Genomic DNA, 26,614 nt, shown 5'->3' on the forward strand with positions numbered 1-26,614 from the left:
AATTTACGGTTTTTAAAACAGGGAAGAGTATTAAAGATTATTTTAGTACTGATATAAGTTCACGTTAACTTTCTATTATGTTAGTTTCAGTTTTTTATGTTTCAAGCAAATAAAAGGTTGTGTTAGTTTACTAGTGTCGTGATTTATGGCTATTTTAGTAGCATTTCAGCCTTTTCTTTTACTATATATTTGTAAGGATGTTTATCAAATCAATTATCCTCAGCCTTCAATACACTAGTATTCTTATTATTGCAGTCTTTTAATCTCTTGTGATTTCTTTACTTGCTTAAAAACGATCACCCCAGAAGCAACCTGGACACCTATGTTGCTGTGCTCCGACTCATAATCAAAGATGGTGAGAAATGTGATGAACAATATTGTATTCTAGCTTATTTGGTATTGCTGTTGTATGGTGGAGGTTGGTTTTACAAGAATTATTCATGTAATTGTATGGGTCTATGATTACAACGTTATATATCTATGCTTTGGTCCATTTACACTTCAGCTTTTGAGGCTCACAATTTGACATTAATTATGGCATTATTATTATTTTCAGTTCATATTTGCCAGTGACTCAAGATTACTGAAAGGCAAATGCAATGAAGAAAGAGGAAACAAAAGAAAAGAAAATTAATGATAGAATTGATAATCCAAAGTGAATTCCTGCTTTGATTATGATTGCTACTGAGAGTTTCAGGATATTTTTGTGTTGCAATTGTCCTTTTCCATTGACGAAGGAGGCAAGGGCTTCAAATTGGTTTAGGAGGCACGTCATTACACTTGAAACTTCATGGTCAAGGTCAAGGCCAATCCTGGTTTCTGCTTTATTACCACAGCACTGTGAACCACATTCCCACTGGGCCATGACAAGCAAGATTGGTCTTATATTTGGGAAAAGCTGGAAGGAACCTGACAGAGACATGTTTCTTCTAATAAACAAAATGCGAATGCCATAGGTGCCGTTGTCGGAACAATCATCGGATGTGTTCTAGGGATTATTGCTTTAACATTAAAGGAAAGCTGGGTGACCATCCAAAGGGCCTGCCTACGCATGTTAGCAAATGACAGGCTAATGGAAACGGTGGAGGAGGCTAATGCATGGGCAAAAATTGAAGGCAAAGTTCCTTGTGTAAATAAAGACCATCATCTATCGCTAGTGGCTTCAGGTAGCACCAACATGATTTCTCTGTATATAATTCAAGCTTTTTCAGAAGAGAGTTTTGCGAGTAGAGTTCCGAAAGACATTTTTAGTTGAATATTTGGTCATAGCAAAGGCTGCACCTTTGGGCTAAGGGATAACTAGAGAAGCCACCATTTAAAGCCTGCTGCTTCAGTTTCTGAAAGACCTTCACCTACGTTTCTTCATCCAGTAAAATAGGTGTGTTGTTTTGTCACAATTCCCGGCTTTTTTTTGGAGTGGAAGTACCTTGTAATCTTATGAGCACGTTCCAGGATGGTGAGGAGGTGCTCAAGCCACTACGTTACTTGGGTTAAAAAAGTATCTAGCTTACAAACCTAACCATCCCCATAGAATCCGGGATGCCCATAGTCGAAGGTTAGCGATAAAAATACTTCTATTGAAGAAATGCTGATTTATGTTAGAAACCTAGTGCAGTATGTATCAACAGATTGGCTTCCTAGATCCATTTCACCATTCTTTTTCCAGAAGAAGTTTTGATGCATTCTTTAGTTAAAACTCCACAATTTAAATCTGCTGTGTGAATATCTCTGCATCCATCTCTTTTACAAGTAACTAAGAGATTCCTCTCACCTCATACCCATGGGAGACTGTGAGAGGTGATTGCTTTGAAACAGGCCTATCTTCAGACCACAGCTCCAGATTTACTGTCCCTGTTCCCCAATGGATGTAACACTTAAAAACCTCATTAATGTTAAACCGATTGACTAAAGCCAAGCCCTGACATTGATCCACCAGCATCCATTCACCTGAAAGAAACGCAATGAATGATATCAAGATTTACAAACATTATTAGGCCCAACACATGCACTATACACGCTCTCAATAAACTATGTTACTTTAGGAGACCCACAGTTCTAGCAAAAATTAATGAAATATTTAATGACTGGAGCAGTGCTGAGGTTATTGTAATTACACTGACTACTATACTGTTTCTTGATACTTGCATTAACTAAAATTTTAGCATTGTGATTACGATTATTTTGTAATTATGAAGGATGATCACAGTGATCTCAACCTCAAGGATTGTTACTTGTTAATGAAATGTTCCCTAGAGCTTCCCATCTCTATTGTTAATTTTGGGATTAACAGCAGGGACTTGAGTCAACTTCAGGACCTCTGCTTTGTAAGCAATAGTCCTGTGCCAACTTTGCTTGATCTCATGGTTTGTTTCCTTTCTTTATCCATTCCAGTTCCATTTACATTCTACATTTTCCGCTACAAAAATTATTTAACAAAATAAGTATAAACACCATAACATAGGGTGACAAGGAACTTACCATTAGGCAGAAGATTTTCTTGATAGAACTGATCCCCAGATTCAGGCCATATTTCATGCTTTGATCCATCAATGGAGGTGAATGAGACAAAAGTTTCAGTGGGGTGAAGGAGAGTAAACGTCGGGTGTACTCTCAAGCAAACCAGTCTACAACACAGAAACAACAATAGTTTGGTATTCATAGCTTTATATACATGTTGGCGCATGCTTGTATAATGATTAAAAGAAAAGAATGTGAGCTTACGGCCCTAGCACGCATTAAGCATAGGGGAGGACCAAACAGGAAGAAACAAAGAATATTCAAATGAGTAAACATGAGGAAAATTGAGTACTTTTTAAGGTCATGTAAACTGCAATCCTGTAGAGAAACAATGAAGTAGAAAATTGTTTCTGGGAAATTAACGTTTTTGAAGATTATCTCATGTGAAAAGACTGATTTTGTATAGAAACAACAACGTAAAATGCAATATCAAAACCAGTTAAAATGCAATTTCATACTTCATACTTCATGTTCTTTAATTTGTTTAGCACAACAAAATGATAGATGGTAACTGTGATGGAAAAACAGTTAAACAATATCTCCAAGTGATGGATTGACAATGTCATTATGGGTTGGTGCAAAGAAAGCCTAAAGAGCACAGATCCTCTTAATGGTAGCTCAGAAATTAAAATCATCATAGATAAGGAATGTTTCTGGATCTAACCTTGAAAATCCACCAGAACCAGCACCAACGCTGCGGGCTATAATGCCAGAGTCAATCTGGAAAATCTTTGGATTATCTTTGAGTATAGATATCTGCCGTCGAAGAACCAGCCCTCCACCAATATTACCTTCTAAAATAAGAGATTCCTCCTCTTCTGCATGCTCGAGATCCCGCCTACAAGCAATGATTACAGGCATAAACATGGGTATCTAGCATATACATGAAAAAGCCAGGAACTACAGTTCTTTTCAAGTATGAGAAAACAGTTCTTTTCAAGTATGAGAAAACAGAACAAACGCATTAAGGAAAGAAGAGGTCCCCAAAAAGTGCCTCAGTAAGGTCAATATCCATATTGAAAATAGGGAAACTCCATAAGCAGATACAGAAAAGCCAGGGACTACAGTTCTTTTCAAGTATGTGAAAACAGATCAAACGCATTAAGGAAAGAAGAGGTCCCCAAAAAGTGCCTCAGTAAGGCCACACTATCCATATTGAAAATAGGGAAACTCAATAAATTCAATCCACACGACAAGAATAGAAATTTATATATTTATTTTTATTTTATATTCTTGATATAGTTGATTGTATGGCGATTGATATTCTGAAAACAAAACAAATTCTCAAGGAAGTTAAGAATTGTTGTTTGATTTATCAGTTACGTAAGTTAATAACTCACTCTTTTTCTCTACCCTGCACTACTTGAATATTCAATGATAAGGAAGAATTGGGCTTTGTATCAAAAAGGAATTTCATTGGAATCATTTATGTTCCCAAAGATCAAAAACTACAATGAAATTAGTCAAACAAGTCAGCAACTTACTCAATGACACTATATTCTTCAGAAAATCCTGCTGACCGGTACTCGGTACCACTATACTCTTCATATCCATCAATCTCAACCCTGCTATGAAGCCACTGTGTTCCTTCAATCATTGCCAATAGAAGTAGATAGTGAGTTTTTGGATCATATTAGATCAACCTCTGCTCTCAAGAACTTCAAATTACCGTGGCCAGGTTTAAAAAAAAAGAAGAAAAAGAAATAAAAGTTTTGCTGGGTTGTAAGCTTACCCGAAGGAAGGTGCTCCATGGAAATAATTCTGCCTCCAATCCAGGGAACTACTTTGGCAATCCAATCACCGTTTTTCAATTCAACAGGGACTTTTGAAAGCTCCACTACTCCCTTGGGTCCAGAAACCTCTTCCAAATCTGGAATATGCTTGGCACATTCTGCATTTGAGAAGTTATCTGTGAGGACACAAACTGATTTGAAAATAAAAAATAAAACCTAAAAAATAGCATTTGGAAAGAACTATGTCATGCATTCAAAAGGGTGGAATGACAAGCTTATCCACCTAAACTATATACATTAAATATTCGTAAAAAGACTGCAAGGAAGACAAGAAATGATTTCCATCATTCCTGCATCTCAACCACCATAAAGGAAAAAATTCCACGAACTCTAGCAATAACACATGAAGGCAGAGTTAGAAAACCACAAACGGCCTCCTCAACTACCATAAGCCAATTAGTGTCTATCCTTTTCAAACCTTTAAACACACAGAAAGCCCTGTCCTTGGAGGGCATCATAGCCATCTAAATATGATTACCAAAGGAACACAACTACAGTTGTGAGAATGAATGAGACATCCTAAAACGAAGATGTGCAAGTGAAATTTCAAGAAGAAACAAGAAGAAAGGAGATTATTCTATTCTGGCCTACATATTGAATACATATGCCCTGAGAAAAGTAAATATTCTCTTCATGAAAATCAAAATGGAGACTAAACTAAAGAGGAAAATGATGAGTTTTTAACCAACAAGAATTATGGGCCTATATGTTTTAAAAATAGTTTATAACTAATGTATAAAAAATTACAAAAATGCGGAAAATAGAGGATATTGACAACCAAAAAGAAGTATCAATACCTAACCGGGACCTGTATTGTTTCTCACTGGTGGACACCAGTGTAGAAACTTCAACTTCTGTGGGCATATTGATTTTCAGGACATCTCCATCTATGCCCCATGAGTCAAGCTGCTCAAGGATAAAAAGATTAATAAATATTTCACCAGTGGTAGTTTACAGTGAACGCCAAGTATGCCCTAACAATGTTCATTGACAACATAAGACATACCATTGCACCTCCACCAAGCAATAACTGCACACGCAGACGGCGTCTGGGCCTCTTCCATGATCCTTCCATTTGGGAAACTCTGACAGTAACAGCTGAAGATTGAAGTTCGGCGACATAACGTGTCAACAGATATCCACCTCTGGTGAATTCATACCCATCACCTTCATCTTCAAATAGTAATCCTTCAGCATGCCCTACAAATGCAGAAATGTAATGCAACCAGGTCAAACCAATCCATCAACATACATTTGCCCACCAATACACATGCACAAATGTAAAGAACCAGAAGGTACCTTTTGTCAACCAACGTTTGCTTCACAAAACAGTAGGACGGGCTTAAAAAAATGTCTCGTCAGTTAAAAGTGATTAAGATTGCATTGGTATAATGCGGGTTGTGGGAACACTGAGGGGAAAATGATACTTTCCCCAAACTTACCCAATTCCTAATACTGGCATGCTAATTGCAATTGATACTCTATTTATTTTTTATTTTTTTTTTGGGGGGGAGGGGGGGGTGCATGTTACTATTCAGAGTATCCAAATTCACCACGCTTAACACCCTATAACTCCATGGCCTGCCATAGTCTAATTTCCAAGCTTATGAATGGAATTAGGAGTTTATGAGGTCCAATATATCAAACTTCTATCATAAGGCCATATTAAACTTCACATCTTTGAGCAAACAATTCAACACCTGTCCTTTATAAAAACTAACAAGCGTGAGAAATACCATTTTGATCTAAAGCTACAAGGAGTGTCAAGTCATCTGACAGATTTGCTTCACCAACATGCTGATGTGGGGGAGCCAAAGGAATTATTGATCCTCCTTGCAAATATAATGTCGGTAAATCCTGTTACATATAAAGGTAAGTAAGAAGATATAATTAGATGAAGTAGAGCAAGATGAAAATAATAGATACCGGGTGTGAATCGTCAAAATCAAATCTCAACCAGATTCCCTTGGGCAGCACTGGATGCAATCTATCCGTTCCCTGATCAGCAATGGTGCTAAAGAAAATAAAAGAGGATTAGTATGAATTGCATAGGGATGCTGCAAGAATACGCTATCTACAAAAAGCTCTACCAGTTATCACCCAAGAGACAAACACAACCAAAAAGAATTACGACAAGTGAAGATGATGACATTGTAATTGTTCCTCAATGCGTACAGAACTATTATACTGTATGGGCATATTCTACTTTCATACAAGAATGTTAGGCATCAAGCAAGCAAATATACAGTATTATATAAATACTCCTACCAACACTGCCCCTCAAAATGGTGCACAACAGCACAGGTGTCTCTCAAGCACATCTTGCAAGATATAGAGATTTTATCACCAAGACAGTTAACAAAGACACTGGCCAACTGATCTCTAAACTGTGTATAATGCATATAAGTTACCCCCTTAATGAACCTTCCTGCTGCTAAAATGGTTGTCAATAACACTGTTGCCTCTTATGGCCTTATTAATCTACAATCTAAAATCTACAATTTGAATTAAAACTACGACCCAGCTCACATGGTGTGAGAGGAAATGAAGTAAATCAAACACATTTAAGCTAGTATGAATCTTTAAATAAGGAGAATGAGAACCTTGAAAAGACAAGAAGAGGACCCAGCAGGAACGAATTTTCAGTGGTCCTTAAGCCAGGATCTTTTGGATCTGCATGGATAATTTACACGGAAACAATAAGTGACCATAATGAATGTAAAAACATTCTGAAGTTCCTTAAATGAAGTAAGATTATTCAACTGCACAAGGACGTACCAGCAAAGAAAGTCGGAGTTGCCACTGGGATACCTGTTGTGTGTGCCAAATAAAACAAAGTGTATATATGTGGTAGAAGTCTATAGCGCCTCCTTAATGCTAGACGGCACACTTCTTCACACTAATGGAACTAAAGTTAGTAAGCAATAAAAATTGATCGTAGAACATAAAAAGTAGCTACATTAACCAGCAACATGGAAAAATTATGGTGGCAACAAAGCTATAAAAACATATGATCTTAACAAGAGGTAATGCGATTCTGGAACATATATAGAAGTTAAACTTTTAGCAGCTACAACAGATGACAATGTTCTTGCAAATATCAATTGCTCCAGACTGTGCACAAAATGAAACATCCAAGTTCATATCGCAAGTAAGAAATAAGTGAGAGGTATCAAATTGCAATCATGTGTCACCAACCTCTTCCCCAAAAGACCATGGCTCATGATCATTTGTGTTCTTTTCAGAATGCCCACGGCAGAAAGGAAACATAGCACCCACACCCATCCACCTTCCAAAAAGTTTGGGTGTTGCATTTCCAGCAAATCCACCAATATCAGGTCCAGAGAGTGGCTGACCACTGAGTCCCTATCCATAGTGTAAAACTTAAATTAGAGAAAATGACCGTATTGCAAGAAGAGAAAGTAAAACTTTTAATTTCATTTTGTAAAAGGGAGCACTTTCCCTTTCTGACAACAGTTTCTCTCTCTAAAGAAACAAAACCAAGTACTAAATTTTATAACATATGGTGCAATGGTCAAATCCAAGGGTTACCATTTACACATGGCCTTTAAGAGAAGCTATTAGGAAATGACTCTTCAGCCTTGGAAGGGAAAAAAATCTAAGCATTACAAAAATGATGATGTGAGGATCTAGGGACACATATGAGATAGATAAAAGCATAACTTATAACATACTAAAAGGCGAAAAACAAAGTCAATTTACCTACTTCTCATTGGGTAAAAAATAGGCTTACCAATTGAAGTACCATGGAGATAGACATGTGTATGTGCTCCCAGTTTGAAAGGTTATCTCCCGTCCATGTTGCAGCATACCTTTGACTACCAATAAATCCAGCTCTTGTGAGTACAAAAGGACGCTTATTTTCATTAGCTAACTTCATCCCCTCATATGTTGATCTTGCCATAAGCATGCCATATACCTATAAGTGAGAAACCAACAAGAATGACTAGAATTTCAGAAATTATTTTCTTCACAGTGATGAACGCAAACAAACCATCAGAAGAGCAAGCAGTTCATAAATTAGACGAAATAGTTCTTCCAGAGGGTTGCTGGCAAGAATGCATAATACTGAAGAAAATAATAGCACTGGCATCCCATTCTTAGATATCATTATCTTGCCACAGGGGGGGGAAAGAGATTACAGTTTTGGGGGAATACATTGTGATAGTGTGAATGATTCTGACAACCTCCAATTGCTTCATCTCCTAGATGTAAATTGCTCTCAGGCATCGTCTTTGTAACAGTCTGAAAAGCAAAGTAATGAGACCAAGAAATGACATCCAGAAATGGAAGGCTTGAGAAAGAAGCATAGAATTACTTTGAAAACAGCTGGCTCATTCATATCATTCCATATGCCATCAACACCATTAGATGTAAAATCTTTAACTAAATGAGCCCACCAAGCGCGAACTTTTGATTGTGTGAAATCAGGAAAAACACAGGGCCCAGGCCATACCCCCCCTGGACGTGGCAATAAAACCATAACTTGTCAATGTAAATGCAAGAAAATTAAGGGTAATTACTAAAGCATGCTATGCTACATTCATACCAACAAATGGCTCCCCATCTGCTTTCTTGATCCATGCATCATTTTCAGAACCACTGTCATAGATCAAATATCCTTCTTCTTTCTTGATACCAGGGTCAAGCATCCAAATCGCTTTAAATCCATCATCATGGAGATCTTTTACCAAAGATTGTGGATCTCGAAAACGTTCCTGAAAATATTAGTTATAATATGACATTATAATTCAATAAATATTTCCTTTATCTACCCCTCATTAAACATTGAAACTAAACTGATGTCCTTTCCATTAGTGAAACCCCTTCCCACCCCAAATAAAAATCCAAGCCCTCTTCTCAAATACAATGAACTTGTCAACAAAGGATCATTCAAGCAAAGCACATGCCTGGTCAAATGTGAAACAGCGAAAGCCATCCATGTAGTCAATATCCATCCATATAACATCACATGGTATGCCCTTCTCTCGAAAAGTTCTGGCGATCTGCAAATTTACAAGGCTCAGCAGCCAGAACAGATATACAATGTCAAATAATATGAATGAAGTAAACAATTTTAAGCAATTGAGGGCCTCTAATATGGGGTGAACAGAACTTTGGGAAGATAACATTGAAAACTGTCGTTCCACAGCTAAGAAGAAAAGATCAGAGCAGGGGACTAGCTTGAAATCCTGTAATAGTTAACATTTTACATGCATGAATGCTAAAAAAGTGCACCTCGCGAACTCTCTCATCTGAATCATAGCTCCACCGGCATTGTTGATAGCCTAATGACCACTTTGGAGGCATAAAAACAGTTCCTGAGGAAAGTGACACAGCATAAACAACTAGCAAACCAGATTTTTTCAAATATAATAAAATAAAATCCTAGCGTCTGCTCTGGCTGTTACTGAATGGTTTCTAGCCCACAAAGTGGCAAAAATAGTCTTAGATGTTCCAAATTTAAGGATAAAAAAAAGGAAAGAAGAAAGCCATCCATTGTGAACTGAAAACCCTTGTCACTCGTCAGTAATGCCAAATTAATTCAAATTCTCATTTTGGCAAAGTTCCATGCCCCCATCATCTTAGGAGCCTGCCCCTAGCAAGATCCCAACTGTTTCATGGCAGTTAAGCCGCCATCATTATGCAGCCCACTCCATCATTTCAACCTTTTATATTCTCTCCTCTTCCCGCACATATTTCTCTTCATTTTAGCCAATTCAAAAGTCAATTTGCCATTACCCCTCCACTATTATTTGATAAGGAAGAGGATATACACTGATTCCCATTTCTCTACTCTCTAATTTCTCCACAAGCCTCTCTACATGCTCATAACAAAAGCCATTATCACATAAGAAACCCCAGATCAAAACATCAGAAACACCAAAACAATTCCAAAACCCAAAAAACAAAGATCAAGTCACCAAAAATCCTCTCTAACTGTAACAGTAAAGTAAGAGTCCATTTTTTACAATATATTTTCTTTCCATAAACACACACAATAAGTAAATGGAACAAATGCAATAACACATGAAATGAGCTGACAATTAACAGGACATCCATAAAAATAGCAATTGAACCAGAGAACAGATTCAAGAAGCAAATCAAATCTAAAATGGTTAGGAAGTTACCAATGGCGTGAGACAAAGATTTCAGAACATCTGTGGGAGAAGCAAAAAGACCAAATGTAACAACAGGGTACGATGATGGAGCAATGAACTGAATTATTGATTCCTTCCTCAGATCAATCTGCTTATTGATGGTAAGGGTGAATGTTAGAATTAGGGAAACATACAAGGGGTAAAACAATAAAAAATGTTTTCATTATTGGCACATCACCTCACAGCGTAGCGTGGTGTCTGCAAGAACCCCTAACGCCTCTCCATTTGGAAGAACAGCCAGCACCCAAGGATGTGACTGGTACAATGATGTAGTTCCAGGACCATAACCCCATGCATCCGTGTTCCATGTGAAAACCTACATTAAAATATCTTCTATGTAAAGAACCACATACAAAAAACAAACCAATCACGGCTGTTGCATCAAACAAAAACACTTACTCTTTTTCCGGTCCTCTCAAGCTGTCCACTAACTTCTCCAGTTCCGTAAAAGGTGGTGCCATCAGGAAACTAAACCCCCAAACAAATTGTAAGCTGTCAAACTCGGAATAACTCAAAAATATGAACATAAAAGATTTCAAATTTACATTTAGATGGGTACAAATACGGGAAATCTGTAACTACCCACCTCGAATTTAACAATCTGCTTCCCAGAAACACATTCATAAGTGGGGGTATATGAAGGAACACTGTGACTCATGATTGGCGTGTCCCTATCTTTGCTACGGATGAATGAAAGGCTGGGATATGAAGCAGCTCTAGCTTCTGCAGAACAATCAAATCGAAAAATCCCATCCTCCAAGATAGGCTGAAAAATCATATCCCCCGAGACAAAATCAGCAGCGACTACCTTAGCTTGATCATGATCAGCCATTTTTGACATCAATCCCCTGCAACTTAACTTCTTATTAAGCCTCCTCTTTCTGCATGCCAAAGTTTGAAGAGAAATTCAATCAATCAAACAGTGAAAGAAGCACAATTAAAAAAAATAGTCATGGACAAATGAAGCACTGCTTCAGTAATTAAAGGAAATGAAGGGTGCTAAATGATCTTAGATATCAAAATAATGATTCCTATATCAATAGAATTAATTGGTAAAAAAAAAATTCAGAAAGTGGGTAAGCTTCCGCATGCATGCATCATATATAAAACTGAACTAACATGAACCTGATATTTCAAAACTTCAACCAGGTGATTCCCAAATTAATATTTCCTACCTAAACTCAATCAAAAAGCAGAAGTAAAAAAGCCATGGTCGGGTGATGGTTGAGAAAGAAGAACCTGGAAGCGAATGTAACGGCTGGTGTACAGGTGGTTGTTGAAGTGGGGAAGAGGTGAGGAGGAGGGAGTTTATGATGATGCCTAAGCTTTGAGATTGTCGGTGTTAGTCCACGTTGTTGTCCACTACAGACCACCAGTAGTGTTTCCATGGAAAATGCCAGAATCCTGTCTTATATTATATTACACTAGTGATATTGGGTACTTTGATTGTAAGAACAAACAAAAATATAAAATAGATTAATTTTAGAATGAGTTTTTGTTTTTTAAACGGGAACGCCCATCATTACACGTATCCCTCCATCGGTGTTAATTATTGAAGGGCGGTTTAGGAACTGTTTGGGACGTGATTAAACTTGTATTTTTAAATTTTTTTTTTTTTTTTACATTTTAATATAATATATACGTTTTAAATCATTTTAATATATTAATATTAAAAATAATTTTTAAAAAATAAAAAAATTATTAATATATATTACAATATAAAAATTATTTAAAAAACAATCACCATCACAATAATCACTCTGTCACACTGCAAACCATAAACATAATTTGGTAGGTAAATAGAGGGGGCACGTGGAACTGCCACTTTCTCCTTTGCCTCTCTTTTTGGACGTTGTGGCAAAGAATCAGCTTTCGGAAAATACTGCTGATAGACAATGAAGTGGGATATTTTTCACCCTGAAAAATGATTTACCCGACCAAAGGAGATTTGATCTCTGCGAAAGAGGGATTTGAAAACTAAAAATCGACGAGAATCTCTAAGAAATTATGTCAACACTCTTGTGCTTCGACCGCATGTCCTGTTTCACGCGGATCAATGTTCACGAGGCAGCTTCAATGCTTTCTTCTTTGTCGGTAAGCAGCTACACATTAAGGAGGGGTGTCTAAAAAATTTGATAAACCAAAAATTACTTGAAAAAACTGAACCAATAAAAAAATTGATTGAACTGATTAAAATATTTAATTCAGTTTGATTTTTAATTTTAATAAAAAAAATAAAATAAACCAAGCAGTGCATGCTACAGCCACCTTCTCCTATTACTTTTCCTTTTAACAACCATAGCAAACTATTTATATGCTTTTCTTTTCACACAGCCATCATCTCTTCTCCAACCTTTTCAATTTTCATTTACTTCACAGTGACATAGTTGCTCCTATCTTAAAAAGAATGGCAGACTTAAGCAAAAACCTAGAAGAAGGGGAGAGGATTGTGACTCCCAGCAGACGATCTAACACCCTTGGAAAATCCATTTGGATTCGGGCTGGTTATACCCCCAAAACAAAATTGTCGTCTACCAATCCAAAGGGACCCTAGTATGCTCTTCTTTGATATGAAGAATCATGGGTTTGGTTCCATTCTCTTAAGAGAAAGGAAATGCAGACTCAGGAAGTTCCTCCATGTTATGATCTTGTTGTTCCTAGAAAGCCAAAAACTAAGTCTGTTAAAAGGAGAATGAAAGAAAAAAATATAAGCAGTTTTCAAAAAATAACCATAGATTTTTTTGGTTTTCAACCTCGAAAACCAGACCCAAACCAAATTGAAACCGGTCGGTTTGGACCGTTTCTAGTTTGGTTTGGGTCCTTTTTTTCCCTTCCAATTTAGTTGTTTTTGGTTGTTTTTTAAAAATAAAAACCGAACCAAACCGAAAATGATCACCCCTAAAGCTGAGCCACTGTGATCTCTTTTACTGCATCGTTATACCAACTAGTGTTACAATTGTATTTATTCTACACACAAGCCATGGAGTCAATATCAGTTTACATTGCAGTCGTCATTACCATTTCAAATGCAATCTGCATTCAGATAACCAATTAGGCAATTATAGCAATTAAACTGGCAATCTAGCTTTTCTAATTTCGTTTTTCCATTGAAAATGGCTAATGACATGTTGCTTCAGATCTTTAAACCGAGGAAGGTCTCTCCATCTGACTGATCTTAATCCTGTTGCAGAATGTCATGTAACTACATCAAACCAAAAGAGCAATTACAGGACAACTGAAGGCAATAGTTGTCTACAGGAATGGGCAAACTTTGGGACTCCACGATCAAATATCGGAAAAATCTGAACATGCTCCTTCTGTGTTATGCATCAGCACTCGCCCTGCAGATATATCAGAGCTAAAATTGTTAAATAAAAAAGATAAGCGGCAATAAAAAAAAACTCAAAAATCAAAGCAAGCTTGAGTTCAATATGCTTACTCCTTGGAATTACAATAATCACGCCAACAAGAAACACAAGATTCAAAATCTAGCAGCAAACAATATCAGCAAGAGCAACTAATAGATTCCAGAATGATATCAGACCAAAAGTGCGTGGTAAATATACTTACCATTAAAATGGTTTTTATTTGTACTCCTGAACACAGAAAATCGAAACCAATAACTGGTTTCAAAATGGTATAAGAGTAGAAATTAATTTTATCATTGAAAACCAAACATGCTAGAGCGAGTTTCACCTCAAACCAAAGATTTCGGGTGCTGCTTTATGGAGACACGGTGGTGAGGGCTCAAAAGTTGGGATAGAGAATCTAGAGAGAGAGAGAGAGCAAGAAAGATGGCACAAAACAGCAAGCCAAAATTTTTATAATCATTCATAATGATGGAAGAAACTATCTTTGTTCTACAACCATTTCTGTTTTTCATTTGTTAAAAGGAAACGGATAAAGTTTTTTGAAACATAGCAAGATTCAAATCATAACCAAATTTTGAGTGGCAATTTTCAGCCTTGGCACCTCGTGGATCAGATGATGTACCCTTTTTATTAGATATGACACCACAAACTCCTAGCAAATTAATTCCAAAGAGCCAAAAAAGGTAGTGTGGTAATAGGTTTATCTGTCTTTCATTATTTGATTTTTATTTTTTTTTTCCATTTAAACTTGAGTGCCAAACAGAATCTTAAAGATACAGCCCCTGCTCCCTCCAAGCACCCTTTCAGTGATCAAATGAGTTACGGGAGCAGGAAGAGGAAAGAAAAAAAGGGAAGCCTGTCAATACTTTCTCCTTCTAGTAAGGTGCAACCCCACTAATCTTATTTCCTATTCCAAATTATTTGCAAAACCCCTGACATCTTGTCTGAAATCCTCCTGCAATAACAAGAATTCTCAGTGGCTTGACCTATATGATTAGAAGCCTAGAATAACTATGGAACCTGATTTCATTAGTTTTGCACGAACTTCGGAACTTGAGCAAGAAAAGGCAAATAGGCTAAGATTATTAAGTGAAGGCCAATGAAAAAAATAAAAGATGCCCCAGTTAACACTTTAAGGATTAAAAACTGGGGCCAGTAATAATTACCAGCTGAGAACCAAAGATAATTCAAACAGAAGCTTATGCAACTTATGATCTTCAAAATTGAAATTTAAAAGCATTTTAGAATAGCAAGAGTTTGTCGAAAAGCAATTTTATTTACATACGATGAAATTTTCATTTGAAATTCACATTAATCATGCTTCAACATGAACCATCAGCATTTGCATTAGAATCAGTGAAAATACTGAAACAAGGTAGAAAGACGATTTATTTCAGTAAATCACTTTTTAAATTTTTCTATGTTTATTTATCATTAAAAAAATTAATTAATAAAATATATTTTTCATCAAAAAAAAATATTTTTCAGTTAAAAAAAAAATTTAATTTGATTTTCAGAAAAGTTTTTTTCTTTTATTTTAAATAAAAAATACTTTCTGGAAGTTATAAAAAATTTAGAAATATTATATTATTTGATGATTATATCAAATTTGATCCTTAAACTTTTAATTGGTATATATATATTTTTTGAATATTTATTGTTTAATTTTATCTTTTAAAAATTAATTTTTATATTAATTTTGGTCCTCATTTTTATAATTATTATTTGTTTTTTTATTATTTTTTTATTAAAAATTTTTATTTATCAAATTTCATCCTTATTATTTTAATTATTACTTATTTTATTTCAAATAATTTATGAAATGTTAATATTATTATTTTAATTTCTTCATCTTTCATCTTTTTTTTAAGATTTGATCTCTATTATTTTGAGTATTATTTATTTTATTTGAGATAATTTATAAAATTATATTTTTTTCAATTTCATTCTCATTAAAATTTTTAATTTGTAAAATTTATTTCTCATTATTTTAATAAACTTAAAAAAATAAAATATTAATAAGTTATTTTCCAGCTTATTTTTCATAAAATAACAAAATATTAGAAAGTGTTTTCCAACTTATTTTCCATTATACTACCAAATATCAAAAAATAATTTATTTTTTTAAAATTCACTTTTCAAAATAAATTACTTTCCGCTAAATAAACAAAGCCCTAAAATATCTTCTAAAGCAAGAATAGCAATTCAAATTTAAAAGCATTTTAGAATAGCAAGAGTTTGTCAGAAAGCAATTTTATTCACCTATGATGAAATTTTTATTCCAAGTTCACATTAATCATATGCTTCAACATGCATTTGCATTAGAATTAGCGAAAATAGTGAAAGAAGATTGAAAAACAATTTATTATCTAAAGTATCTTCTTAAGCAACAGTAGCAAGTAAATTAGCATAAGACCCATAAATTCCTCATAGTATCTGAAATTCCGAAAAGATACACATATATCACTATAAGCATCAAGACAACGTATCCCAGAAAACCTATGGATGGAACTGGGATGTCTGCAATACTCACCAAGAGAATCAATAGCCAATGTAGCTGGGATCTCCAACATATTCTGCAATTTGCTCGAGTTTGACATTAAGCAACTCATGGCTACCATAATCCTGCACAACCCCAACCTCTCTGTCCATGTCCCTTTGAACCAAATTCCCATAAGCTCCCCTATGCTTCCCATAAAGAACAAGAACTGGACCGCCCCGACGAGGCAATGCATTCTCAAGAAGGTCCTGATCTACACCTTGCACCAACTCCCTACTTTCATCCATACTTACATCACACTTGTAAGGCCCAACCACATCCACCACCTCTCCTTTCTTCAAATACAATTTACCCCCTTTCAAGTCCTTACTAATTATCCTAACCCGAATATGACTCCTAAGCCACTGAACTCCTCTCTCTTTAACAATGCCACCATTCCCAATTATCAAACTTTCTCTACTCTCCACGCTCCTCTTATTAACAGGTCGGTGTTCCCTATCCCCATCACTCGATTTCTTCTCTTCTTTTATCTTTAAATCCTTCAATTCCTTCAAACACCTCTCCTCTTCTCCCGACCCCAATTCTGCAACATCAGAAACCCGAACTTTCACACCCTCCCCACTCTTTTCTACCCTCAAAATAATCGAATCCGAACCCAGCCTCTCTACAATCGTACCTTTCAAACCCAAATTTTCCTTTTTACCAAAAATCACTCTAACTTCTTTACCCACAGAAAACCCATCTTTATTCTTCTCTGATTCTTTCTCTTTAACACTACCATTACCATTGCTACTATTTTTATTACTATTTTTTGAATCAAGTGAAGCAGAAAAAAAGCCCAAACCTTCTTTATAAGTTCTTTTAGTGTACTGCTTGATTTTAACATCTTCTTTAGCATTCTTTCCGACTCCTCTCCCTTCATGCCAACCATAACCCTTAAGCAAAGCTTTGGCAAAATCCTCAACTGGCATTTCTTCAAACTCCTCAAACCCTCGATCCTCTGGCAACCTCTTCAAATCATATCTCAATTTCTCCAACATCACATCCTCAACTCTAGCTTCTTTGGTCAGAGAAGTGGCGGTGGGCTGACGGAGATTGAGACCGAAAGACATGGGATCGGGGGAGAAGGTTTGGAGTTCGAAACGTAGGTCGGTGGAGGGGTCAGGGTGGAGAAGGAGATCGGTGCTTTTCAATTTTTTGTGGGGTTGGTATTCGTTTTGTATAGGTTTGATAATTGGGGTTCGAGTGCTTTGTAGGGTTTCTGTGGGATCGAATTCGGTGACATATTGTTTGGTGTTGCTATCATCTGATTGGCCTTCGTCTTTGTCTGAGACTGGCTTTTTTGAATTCGAATTTGATGGAATTGAGAAGGAGAGCTTAATGTTGTTTTTTGTCTGTCCGAGGCCGTCTGTGTTTCGATATGCTGCTGTTGCTCATGATTAATAAAAACGAGGAGGAAGGAAGGATTTGATTGAAAATTCTTAAAACACTTTAACAACACCTGGGCTGGGTTCTTTAGCTAATACTAGGAAGTTGCCCGGGCGGCGCTGTCGTGGTCGTGGATAACTTCTCAGCAATGTTATTAAATTCAGTGAAGCTATATAAATCATTGTGATGACTCATAACCTGCTCGTTAGATCCGGTCGTGTTTATTAATTTGATAGATTGCCCAGGCGGTCCAAAAAGAAGCTTTGCAACAATAGAGTTTTAAGAGAAGCAGCTTGAAAAGCAAAATGCTCTGCATCTTTCTTTTGATTAAAATCTTAACTTTTGATTAAAATACATCATTGGAGTAAAGTTGGTGTTTAAAACTAAACTAAATGCATGCGGTTATATCAACAAACACAAGGTTATACTCGTAGTTAAGGGTATACTCGCATATTTCATGTTGATTATTCAGATAACTTTGCTTCTGCTGTAAAAATAGATATCATTAGATTATTATTTGCTATTATTGCACACAAGAATTAGAAAGCGTTTTAGTTAGATATTAAGTCAGCATTCTTAAATGATGTTTTATAAAAAAATATTTATGTTAAATAACCAACTGGATTTATGATTCAAGATAAAAAAAAAAATTACATAATAAAAAAAGTTTTACATAAATTAAAGCAAGCACCTAAAACCTAATATAGCATAATTAATAATAATATTCTAAGCTTTGGCTTTCAAAAAAACTTATCTAAGGCAATTCTTTATGTGAAGAAAAATAATAATGACATTCTCATAATATCTTTTTATGTTAATGACTTTCTATTGATGGAAAGCAATGCATAATAAGTTGAAAAATTCAAGCAGAAAATTATGCAAACTTTTAAAATGATTGATTCTAGTATCATGATATATTTTATTGGAATAGAAATCTTTTAAAAGAGGGGCAAATTACTAATAAATATTTGATATTATATGTTATATAGATATATGTTATATAAAGAAAGTAATTTAAAATATATATACCAACTCAAGTCAAGTAAAATTAATTTAAAAATACTTTTAAAATTAAAAAAACTTACATTATAATTGTTCTCTTTGAAATTTTATATTTTAAAATTGCTTCATAATAATTTTATTTTTAATCTCATTAAAAATGTCTTTCTTAATATATACAACAAACTTTCATTTATTTATTTCTAAATCTTCCAAGGAATAGAAAAATTCTTGGCAACGATTCTATGTTGACATATAGTCAAATTGATATTATTCTTATTGACTTATTATTTTATAGAAGTGGATTAAATATAAATATTAATTTTTTTAATTTATCTAGCATGTCCCCAATTTTTTTAGTTGTCATGTACTTCATTTTTAATCACTAATAAATTTATCATCATTATTTTTTTTTATGAAATTCATAGCAAAATTCTTATCAATTCATCAAAACTCATTTCAATTTATATTAATTAGCATATAATATTACCCATACAGATATTAATTCAACAAATCCATAAATTATTATAAACCTTAACATTTTCAATAACTAATTATAAAGAAATAAAATTAAAATTAGATAATGAAATAAATAGAAAAGATGAAGGAAACTTTTCTAAAGCATAAAATATAAGAGGTTACTTGCTTAACTAATTAATAATTTAGGGCTTTAAGATAAATTTTATAGAAAATAAAGAGGTAGAGACAATAGTCAAAAAAGAAAAAGAGCTTGGATCAATTAGCAACTACAAAAAAAATAAAATCCTATAAAGCTATTGTATTAATATTTTAATATAAAAAATACTTTGAAAATAAAATTAAGGGATAGTTGCCCCCTCTTGCTCCATTATGGCTCCGCCACTAAATGAAAGTTAACCAAAGTAAGAATGAAATATTTATTTGCTAAAAGAAGTATGTAAATGAAAATTTAAAGAAATTTCATATGGAAAATTGCAAACCAACAACTACTCCAATTAATCTAAAAGAAAAATTTAGCAAAGAAAATGGAACCAATAGAGTTGATGAAGAAAAGTTTAAAAGAATGATTGGTTGCATAATATATGTAATGACAACTAGATTTGATATACTTTATGTTAAAATTTTTTTATTTTGTTTCATGCATTGTCTAAGTAAAATATATTTAAGAGACGAATTCTAAGAACTGTTAACTTAGATGTTTAGTTTCAGAGGAGTTAAAAGTTAAGGTTACATGGTTCTTTTTATAGTGAATAGGGAGATTTATTGATGATATGAAAAAAAATTTGAATTTTATTTCAGCCTATGATAAAAAATATTTTCATAATTGTCAAAGAAGTAAGACATACACAATCCACTACAAAAGCTGAACTTATTGTAGTAGCAACATAAGAAAAAAATTACAAAGGTCTCAGTGAATAATCAAACAACCATAGAAATGTGTCACAATCTAACGTTTCATGGAAAAACCAAATATTTTAACCTAAAACTCTATTATCTACAAAAGTTGCAAAAAAATAATAAGGTTATGTTAATTTACTAAAAGTATGAAGATTAGCTAGTAAACTTGTTCACAAAACCACTTCCAGTTCGGAAGTTTAAAATATTGGAATTTCCTGCTTTTAAAACAAGGAAGAGTGTTAAAGATTATTTTAGTACTGACATAAGTTCACGTTAGCTTTCTGTTATGTTAGTTTTAGTTTTTTATGTTTCAAGCAAATAAAAGGTTGTGTTGGTTTACTAGTCTCGTGATTTATTGCTATTAATTAACATTTCAGCCTTTTCTTTTACTATATATTTGCAAGGATGTTTATCAAATCAATTATCCTCAGCCTTCAATACACTAGTATTCTTATTATTGCAGTCTTTTAATCTCTTATGATTTCTTTACTTGCTTAAAAACGATCACCCCAGAAGCAACCTGGACACCTATGTTGCTGTGCTCCGACTCATAATCAAAGATGGTGAGAAATGTGATGAACAATATTGTATTCTAGCTTATTTGGTATTGCTGTTGTATGGTGGAGGTTGGTTTTACAAGAATTATTCATGTAATTGTATGGGTCTATGATTACAACGTTATACATCTATGCTTTGGTCCATTTACACTTCAGCTTTTGAGGCTCACAATTTGACATTAATTATGGCATTATTATTATTTTCAGTTCATATTTGCCAGTGACTCAAGATTACTGAAAGGCAAATGCAATGAAGAAAGAGGAAACAAAAGAAAAGAAAATTAATGATAGAATTGATAATCCAAAGTGAATTCCTGCTTTGATTATGATTGCTACTGAGAGTTTCAGGATATTTTTGTGTTGCATCTATGCTTTGGTTCATTTACACTTCAGCTTTTGAGGCTCACAATTTGACTTTAATTATGGCATTATTATTATTTTCAGTTTATATTTGCCAGTGACTCAAGATTACTGAAAGGCAAATGCAATGAAGAAAGAGGAAACAAAAGAAAAGAAAATTAATGATAGAATTGATAATCCAAAGTGAATTCCTGCTTTGATTATGATTGCTACTGAGAGTTTCAGGATATTTTTGTGTTGCAAATGTCCTTTTCCATTGACGGAGGCAAGGACTTCAAATTGATTTGGGAGGCACGTCATTACACTTGAAACTTCATGGTCAAGGTCAAGGCCAATCCTGGCTTCTGCTTTATTACCACAGCACTGTGAACCACATTCCCACTGGGCCATGACAAGCAAGATTGGTCTTATATTTGGGAAAAGCTGGAACGAACCAGACAGAGACATGTTTCTTCTAATAAACAAAATGCGAATGCCATAGGTGCCGTTGTCGGAACAATCATCGGATGTGTTCTAGGGATTATTGCTTTAACATTAAAGGAAAGCTGGGTGACCATCCAAAGGGCCTGCCTACGCATGTTAACAAATGACAGGCTAATGGAAACGTTGGAGGAGGCTAATATCAAGCTACATACAATCTTTTTGGATATGGCTGAGGCAGAAATAATTTACTTGGTCAAGAAAGAGAAGGCCAAGAAAGAAAAAGGAAGAATCTGAGCACCTAGCTTAACATGTTCATAAGTCCTACTCCTACCTTACATAGAGATCCTTGAGCTCCACGTGAACGCTTTGAAGTGCAAATGCATGGGCAAAAATTGAAGGCAAAGTTTCTTGTGTAAATAAAGACCATCATCTATCGCTAGTGGCTTCGGGTAGCACCAACATGATTTCTCTGTATATAATTCAAGCTTTTTCAGAAGAGAGTTTTGCGAGTAGAGTTCCGAAAGACATTTTTAGTTGAATATTTGGTCATAGCAAAGGCTGCACCTTTGGGCTAAGGGATAACTAGAGAAGCCACCATTTAAAGCCTGCTGCTTCAGTTTCTGAAAGACCTTCACCTACGTTTCTTCATCCAGTAAAATAGGAGTGTTGTTTTGTCACAATTCCCGGCTTTTTTTAGGAGTGGAAGTACCTTGTAATCTTATGAGCACGTTCCAGGATGGTGAGGAGGTGCTCAAGCCACTACGTTACTTGGGTTAAAAAAGTATCTAGCTTACAAACCTAACCATCCCCATAGAATCCGGGATGCCCATAGTCGAAGGTTAGCGATAAAAATACTTCTATTGAAGAAATGCTGATTTATGTTAGAAACCTAGTGCAGTCTGTATCAACAGATTGGCTTCCTAGATCCATTTTACCATTCTTTTTCCAGAAGAAGTTTTGATGCATTCTTTAGTTAAAACTCCACAATTTAAATCTGCTGGTTGAATATCTCTGCATCCATCTCTTTTACAAGTAACTAAGAGATTCCTCTCACCTCATACCCATGGGAGACTGTGAGAGGTGATTGCTTTGAAACAGGCCTATCTTCAGACCACAGCTCCAGATTTACTGTCCCTGTTCCCCAATGGATGTAACACTTAAAAACCTCATTAATGTTAAACCGATTGACTAAAGCCAAGCCCTGACATTGATCCACCAGCATCCATTCACCTGAAAGAAACGCAATGAATGATATCAAGATTTACAAACATTATTAGGCCCAACACATGCACTATACACGCTCTCAATAAACTATGTTACTTTAGGAGACCCACAGTTCTAGCAAAAATTAATGAAATATTTAATGACTGGAGCAGTGCTGAGGTTATTGTAATTACACTGACTACGACTTTACTGTTTCTTGATACTTGCATTAACTAAAATTTTAGCATTGTGATTACGATTATTTTGTAATTATGAAGGATGATCACAGTGATCTCAACCTCAAGGATTGTTACTTGTTAATGAAATGTTCCCTAGAGCTTCCCATCTCTACTGTTAATTTTGGGATTAACAGCAGGGACTTGAGTCAACTTCAGGACCTCTGCTTTGTAATCAATAGTCCTGTGCCAACTTTGCTTGATCTCATGGTTTGTTTCCTTTCTTTATCCATTCCAGTTCCATTTACATTCTACATTTTCCGCTACAAAAATTATTTAACAAAATAAGTATAAACACCATAACATAGGGTGACAAGGAACTTACCATTAGGCAGAAGATTTTCTTGATAGAACTGATCCCCAGATTCAGGCCATATCTCATGCTTTGATCCATCAATGGAGGTGAATGAGACAAAAGTTTCAGTGGGGTGAAGGAGAGTAAACGTCGGGTGTACTCTCAAGCAAACCAGTCTACAACACAGAAACAACAATAGTTTGGTATTCATAGCTTTATATACATGTTGGCGCATGCTTGTATAATGATTAAAAGAAAAGAATGTGAGCTTACGGCCCTAGCACACATTAAGCATAGGGGAGGACCAAACAGGAAGAAACAAAGAATATTCAAATGAGTAAACATGAGGAAAATTGAGTACTTTTTAAGGTCATGTAAACTGCAATCCTGTAGAGAAACAATGAAGTAGAAAATTGTTTCTGGGAAATTAACGTTTTTGAAGATTATCTCATGTGAAAAGACTGATTTTGTATAGAAACAAGTAGAAAATTGTTTCAGGGAAATTAACGTTTTTGAAGATTATCTCATGTGAAAAGACTGATTTTGTATAGAAACAACAACGTAAAATGCAATTTCAAAACCAATTCCAGAATGCATCTTCTGGTAAAAGACTGCAAAACAGCTTGTGCAATGCATGTTGTCATACTTCATACTTCATGTTCTTTAATTTGTTTAGCACAACAAAATGATAGATGGTAACTGTGATGGAAAAACAGTTAAACAATATCTCCAAGTGATGGATTGACAATGTCATTATGGGTTGGTGCAAAGAAAGCCTAAAGAGCACAGATCCTCTTAATGGTAGCTCAGAAATTAAAATCATCATAGATAAGGAATGTTACTGGATCTAACCTTGAAAATCCACCAGAACCAGCACCAACGCTGCGGGCTATAATGCCAGAGTCAATCTGGAGAATCTTTGGATTATCTTTGAGTATAGATATCTGCCGTCGAAGAACCAGCCCTCCACCAATATTACCTTCTAAAATAAGAGATTCCTCCTCTTCTGCATGCTTGAGATCCCGCCTACAAGCAATGATTACAGGCATAAACATGGGTATCTAGCATATACATGAAAAAGCCAGGGACTACAGTTCTTTTCAAGTATGAGAAAACAGTTCTTTTCAAGCATGAGAAAACAGAACAAACGCATTAAGGAAAGAAGAGGTCCCCAAAAAGTGCCTCAGTAAGGTCAGAGTATCCATATTGAAAATAGGGAAACTCGATAAATTCAATCCACACGACAAGAATAGAAATTTTTATTTTTATTTTTATTTTATATTTTTGATATAGTTGATTGAATGGCGATTGATATTCTGAAAACAAAACAAATTCTCAAGGAAGTTAAGAATTGTTGTTTGATTTATCAGTTACGTAAGTTAATAACTCACTCTTTTTCTCTACGCTGCACTACTTGAATATTCAATGATAAGGAAGAATTGGGCTTTGTATCAGAAAGGAATTTCATTGGAATCATTTATGTTCCCAAAGATCAAAAACTACAATGAAATTAGTCAAACAAGTCAGCAACTTACTCAATGACACTATATTCTTCAGAAAATCCTGCTGACCGGTACTCGGTACCACTATACTCTTCATATCCATCAATCTCAACCCTGCTATGAAGCCACTGTGTTCCTTCAATCATTGCCAATAGAAGTAGATAGTGAGTTTTTGGATCATATTAGATCAACCTCTGCTCTCAAGAACTTCAAATTACCGTGGCCAGGTTTAAAAAAAAAGAAGAAAAAGAAATAAAAGTTTTGCTGGGTTGTAAGCTTACCCGAAGGAAGGTGCTCCATGGAAATAATTCTGCCTCCAATCCAGGGAACTACTTTGGCAATCCAATCACCGTTTTTCAATTCAACAGGGACTTTTGAAAGCTCCACTACTCCCTTGGGTCCAGAAACCTCTTCCAAATCTGGAATATGCTTGGCACATTCTGCATTTGAGAAGTTATCTGTGAGGACACAAACTGATTTGAAAATAAAAAATAAAACCTAAAAAATAGCATTTGGAAAGAACTATGTCATGCATTCAAAAGGGTGGAATGACAAGCTTATCCACCTAAACTATATACATTAAATATTCGTAAAAAGACTGCAAGGAAGACAAGAAATGATTTCCATCATTCCTGCATCTCAACCACCATAAAGGAAAAAATTCCACGAACTCTAGCAATAACACATAAAGGCAGAGTTAGAAAACCACAAACGGCCTCCTCAACTACCATAAGCCAATTAGTGTCTATCCTTTTCAAACCTTTAAACACACAAAAAGCCCTGTCCTTGGAGGGCATCATAGCCATCTAAATATGATTACCAAAGGAACACAACTACAGTTGTGAGAATGAATGAGACATCCTAAAACGAAGATGTGCAAGTGAAATTTCAAGAAGAAACAAGAAGAAAGGAGATTATTCTATTCTGGCCTACATATTGAATAAATATGCCCTGAGAAAAGTAAATATTCTCTTCATGAAAATCAAAATGGAGACTAAACTAAAGAAGAAAATGATGAGTTTTTAACCAACAAGAATTATGGGCCTATATGTTTTAAAAATAGTTTATAACTGAATGTATAAAAAATTACAAAAATGCGGAAAATAGAGGATATTGACAACCAAAAAGAAGTATCAATACCTAACCGGGTCCTGTATTGTTTCTCACTGGTGGACACCAGTGTAGAAACTTCAACTTCTGTGGGCATATTGATTTTCAGGACATCTCCATCTGTGCCCCATGAGTCAAGCTGCTCAAGGATAAAAAGATTAATAAATATTTCACCAGTGGCAGTTTACAGTGAACGCCAAGTATGCCCTAACAATGTTCATTGACAACATAAGACATACCATTGCACCTCCACCAAGCAATAACTGCACACGCAGACGGCGTCTGGGCCTCTTCCATGATCCTTCCATTTGGGAAACTCTGACAGTAACAGCTGAATATTGAAGTTTTGCGACATAACGTGTCAACAGATATCCACCTCTGGTGAATTCATACCCATCACCTTCATCTTCAAATAGTAATCCTTCAGCATGCCCTACAAATGCAGAAATGTAATGCAACCAGGTCAAACCAATCCATCAACATACATTCGCCCACCAATACACATGCACAAATGTAAAGAACCAGAAGGTACCTTTTGTCAACCAACGTTTGCTTCACAAAACAGTAGGACGGGCTTAAAAAAATGTCTCGTCAGTTAAAAGTGATTAAGATTGCATTGGTATAATGCGGGTTGTGGGAACACTGAGGGGAAAATGATACTTTCCCCAAACTTACCCAATTCCTAATACTGGCATGCTAATTGCAATTGATACTCTATTTATTTTTTATTTTTTTTTTGGGGGGGAGGGGGGGGTGCGTGT

General features: G+C 35.1%; 3 protein-coding genes across 4 annotated transcripts in view; all 3 read right to left on the reverse strand.

Annotated features, from left to right (window-relative positions):
• Positions 1 to 1,555: 1,555 nt before the first annotated feature.
• Positions 1,556 to 11,996, reverse strand: LOC105121446 (neutral alpha-glucosidase C-like). Of its 2 annotated transcripts, none has more exons than XM_011020089.1 (23): positions 11,732 to 11,996; positions 11,079 to 11,373; positions 10,892 to 10,960; positions 10,671 to 10,808; positions 10,463 to 10,580; positions 9,570 to 9,652; positions 9,242 to 9,337; positions 8,881 to 9,049; positions 8,650 to 8,792; positions 8,490 to 8,576; positions 8,065 to 8,250; positions 7,509 to 7,676; positions 7,089 to 7,209; positions 6,914 to 6,983; positions 6,237 to 6,324; positions 6,047 to 6,167; positions 5,317 to 5,510; positions 5,108 to 5,216; positions 4,250 to 4,408; positions 4,002 to 4,104; positions 3,182 to 3,355; positions 2,479 to 2,624; positions 1,556 to 1,947 (listed from the first exon to the last, which is right to left on the reverse strand). In XM_011020089.1, the coding sequence occupies exons 1-23, from the start codon at positions 11,878 to 11,880 to the stop codon at positions 1,754 to 1,756; spliced, it is 3,180 nt and encodes a 1,059-aa protein (XP_011018391.1). In that variant the 5' UTR covers positions 11,881 to 11,996; the 3' UTR covers positions 1,556 to 1,753. The 2 variants fall into 2 exon arrangements, with proteins under 2 accessions (XP_011018391.1, XP_011018392.1); XM_011020090.1 differs by having other exon boundaries at positions 11,668 to 11,751.
• Positions 11,997 to 13,402: 1,406 nt separating this feature from the next.
• Positions 13,403 to 17,573, reverse strand: LOC105121445 (protein MOS2-like). Its single transcript, XM_011020087.1, has 2 exons — positions 16,397 to 17,573; positions 13,403 to 13,833 (listed from the first exon to the last, which is right to left on the reverse strand). Exon 1 carries the CDS (start codon positions 17,473 to 17,475, stop codon positions 16,405 to 16,407), a length of 1,071 nt encoding a protein of 356 aa, XP_011018389.1. The 5' UTR covers positions 17,476 to 17,573; the 3' UTR covers positions 13,403 to 13,833; positions 16,397 to 16,404.
• Positions 17,574 to 22,367: 4,794 nt separating this feature from the next.
• LOC105121447 (neutral alpha-glucosidase C-like) overlaps positions 22,368 to 26,614 on the reverse strand; it is a 10,227-nt gene continuing 5,980 nt past the window's right edge. The window contains exons 17-23 of the mRNA XM_011020091.1: positions 26,093 to 26,286; positions 25,884 to 25,992; positions 25,025 to 25,183; positions 24,777 to 24,879; positions 24,094 to 24,267; positions 23,272 to 23,417; positions 22,368 to 22,737 (exon numbers count right to left, since the gene is read on the reverse strand). Of these exons, the coding sequence (XP_011018393.1) occupies positions 22,544 to 22,737; positions 23,272 to 23,417; positions 24,094 to 24,267; positions 24,777 to 24,879; positions 25,025 to 25,183; positions 25,884 to 25,992; positions 26,093 to 26,286 (1,079 nt within the window). The 3' untranslated portion in view covers positions 22,368 to 22,543. The remainder of the gene's footprint in view (positions 22,738 to 23,271; positions 23,418 to 24,093; positions 24,268 to 24,776; positions 24,880 to 25,024; positions 25,184 to 25,883; positions 25,993 to 26,092; positions 26,287 to 26,614) is intronic.

Source organism: Populus euphratica, unplaced genomic scaffold (assembly GCF_000495115.2).
Source record: "Populus euphratica unplaced genomic scaffold, PopEup_1.0 scaffold25.1, whole genome shotgun sequence".
NCBI lineage: Eukaryota > Viridiplantae > Streptophyta > Magnoliopsida > Malpighiales > Salicaceae > Populus > Populus euphratica.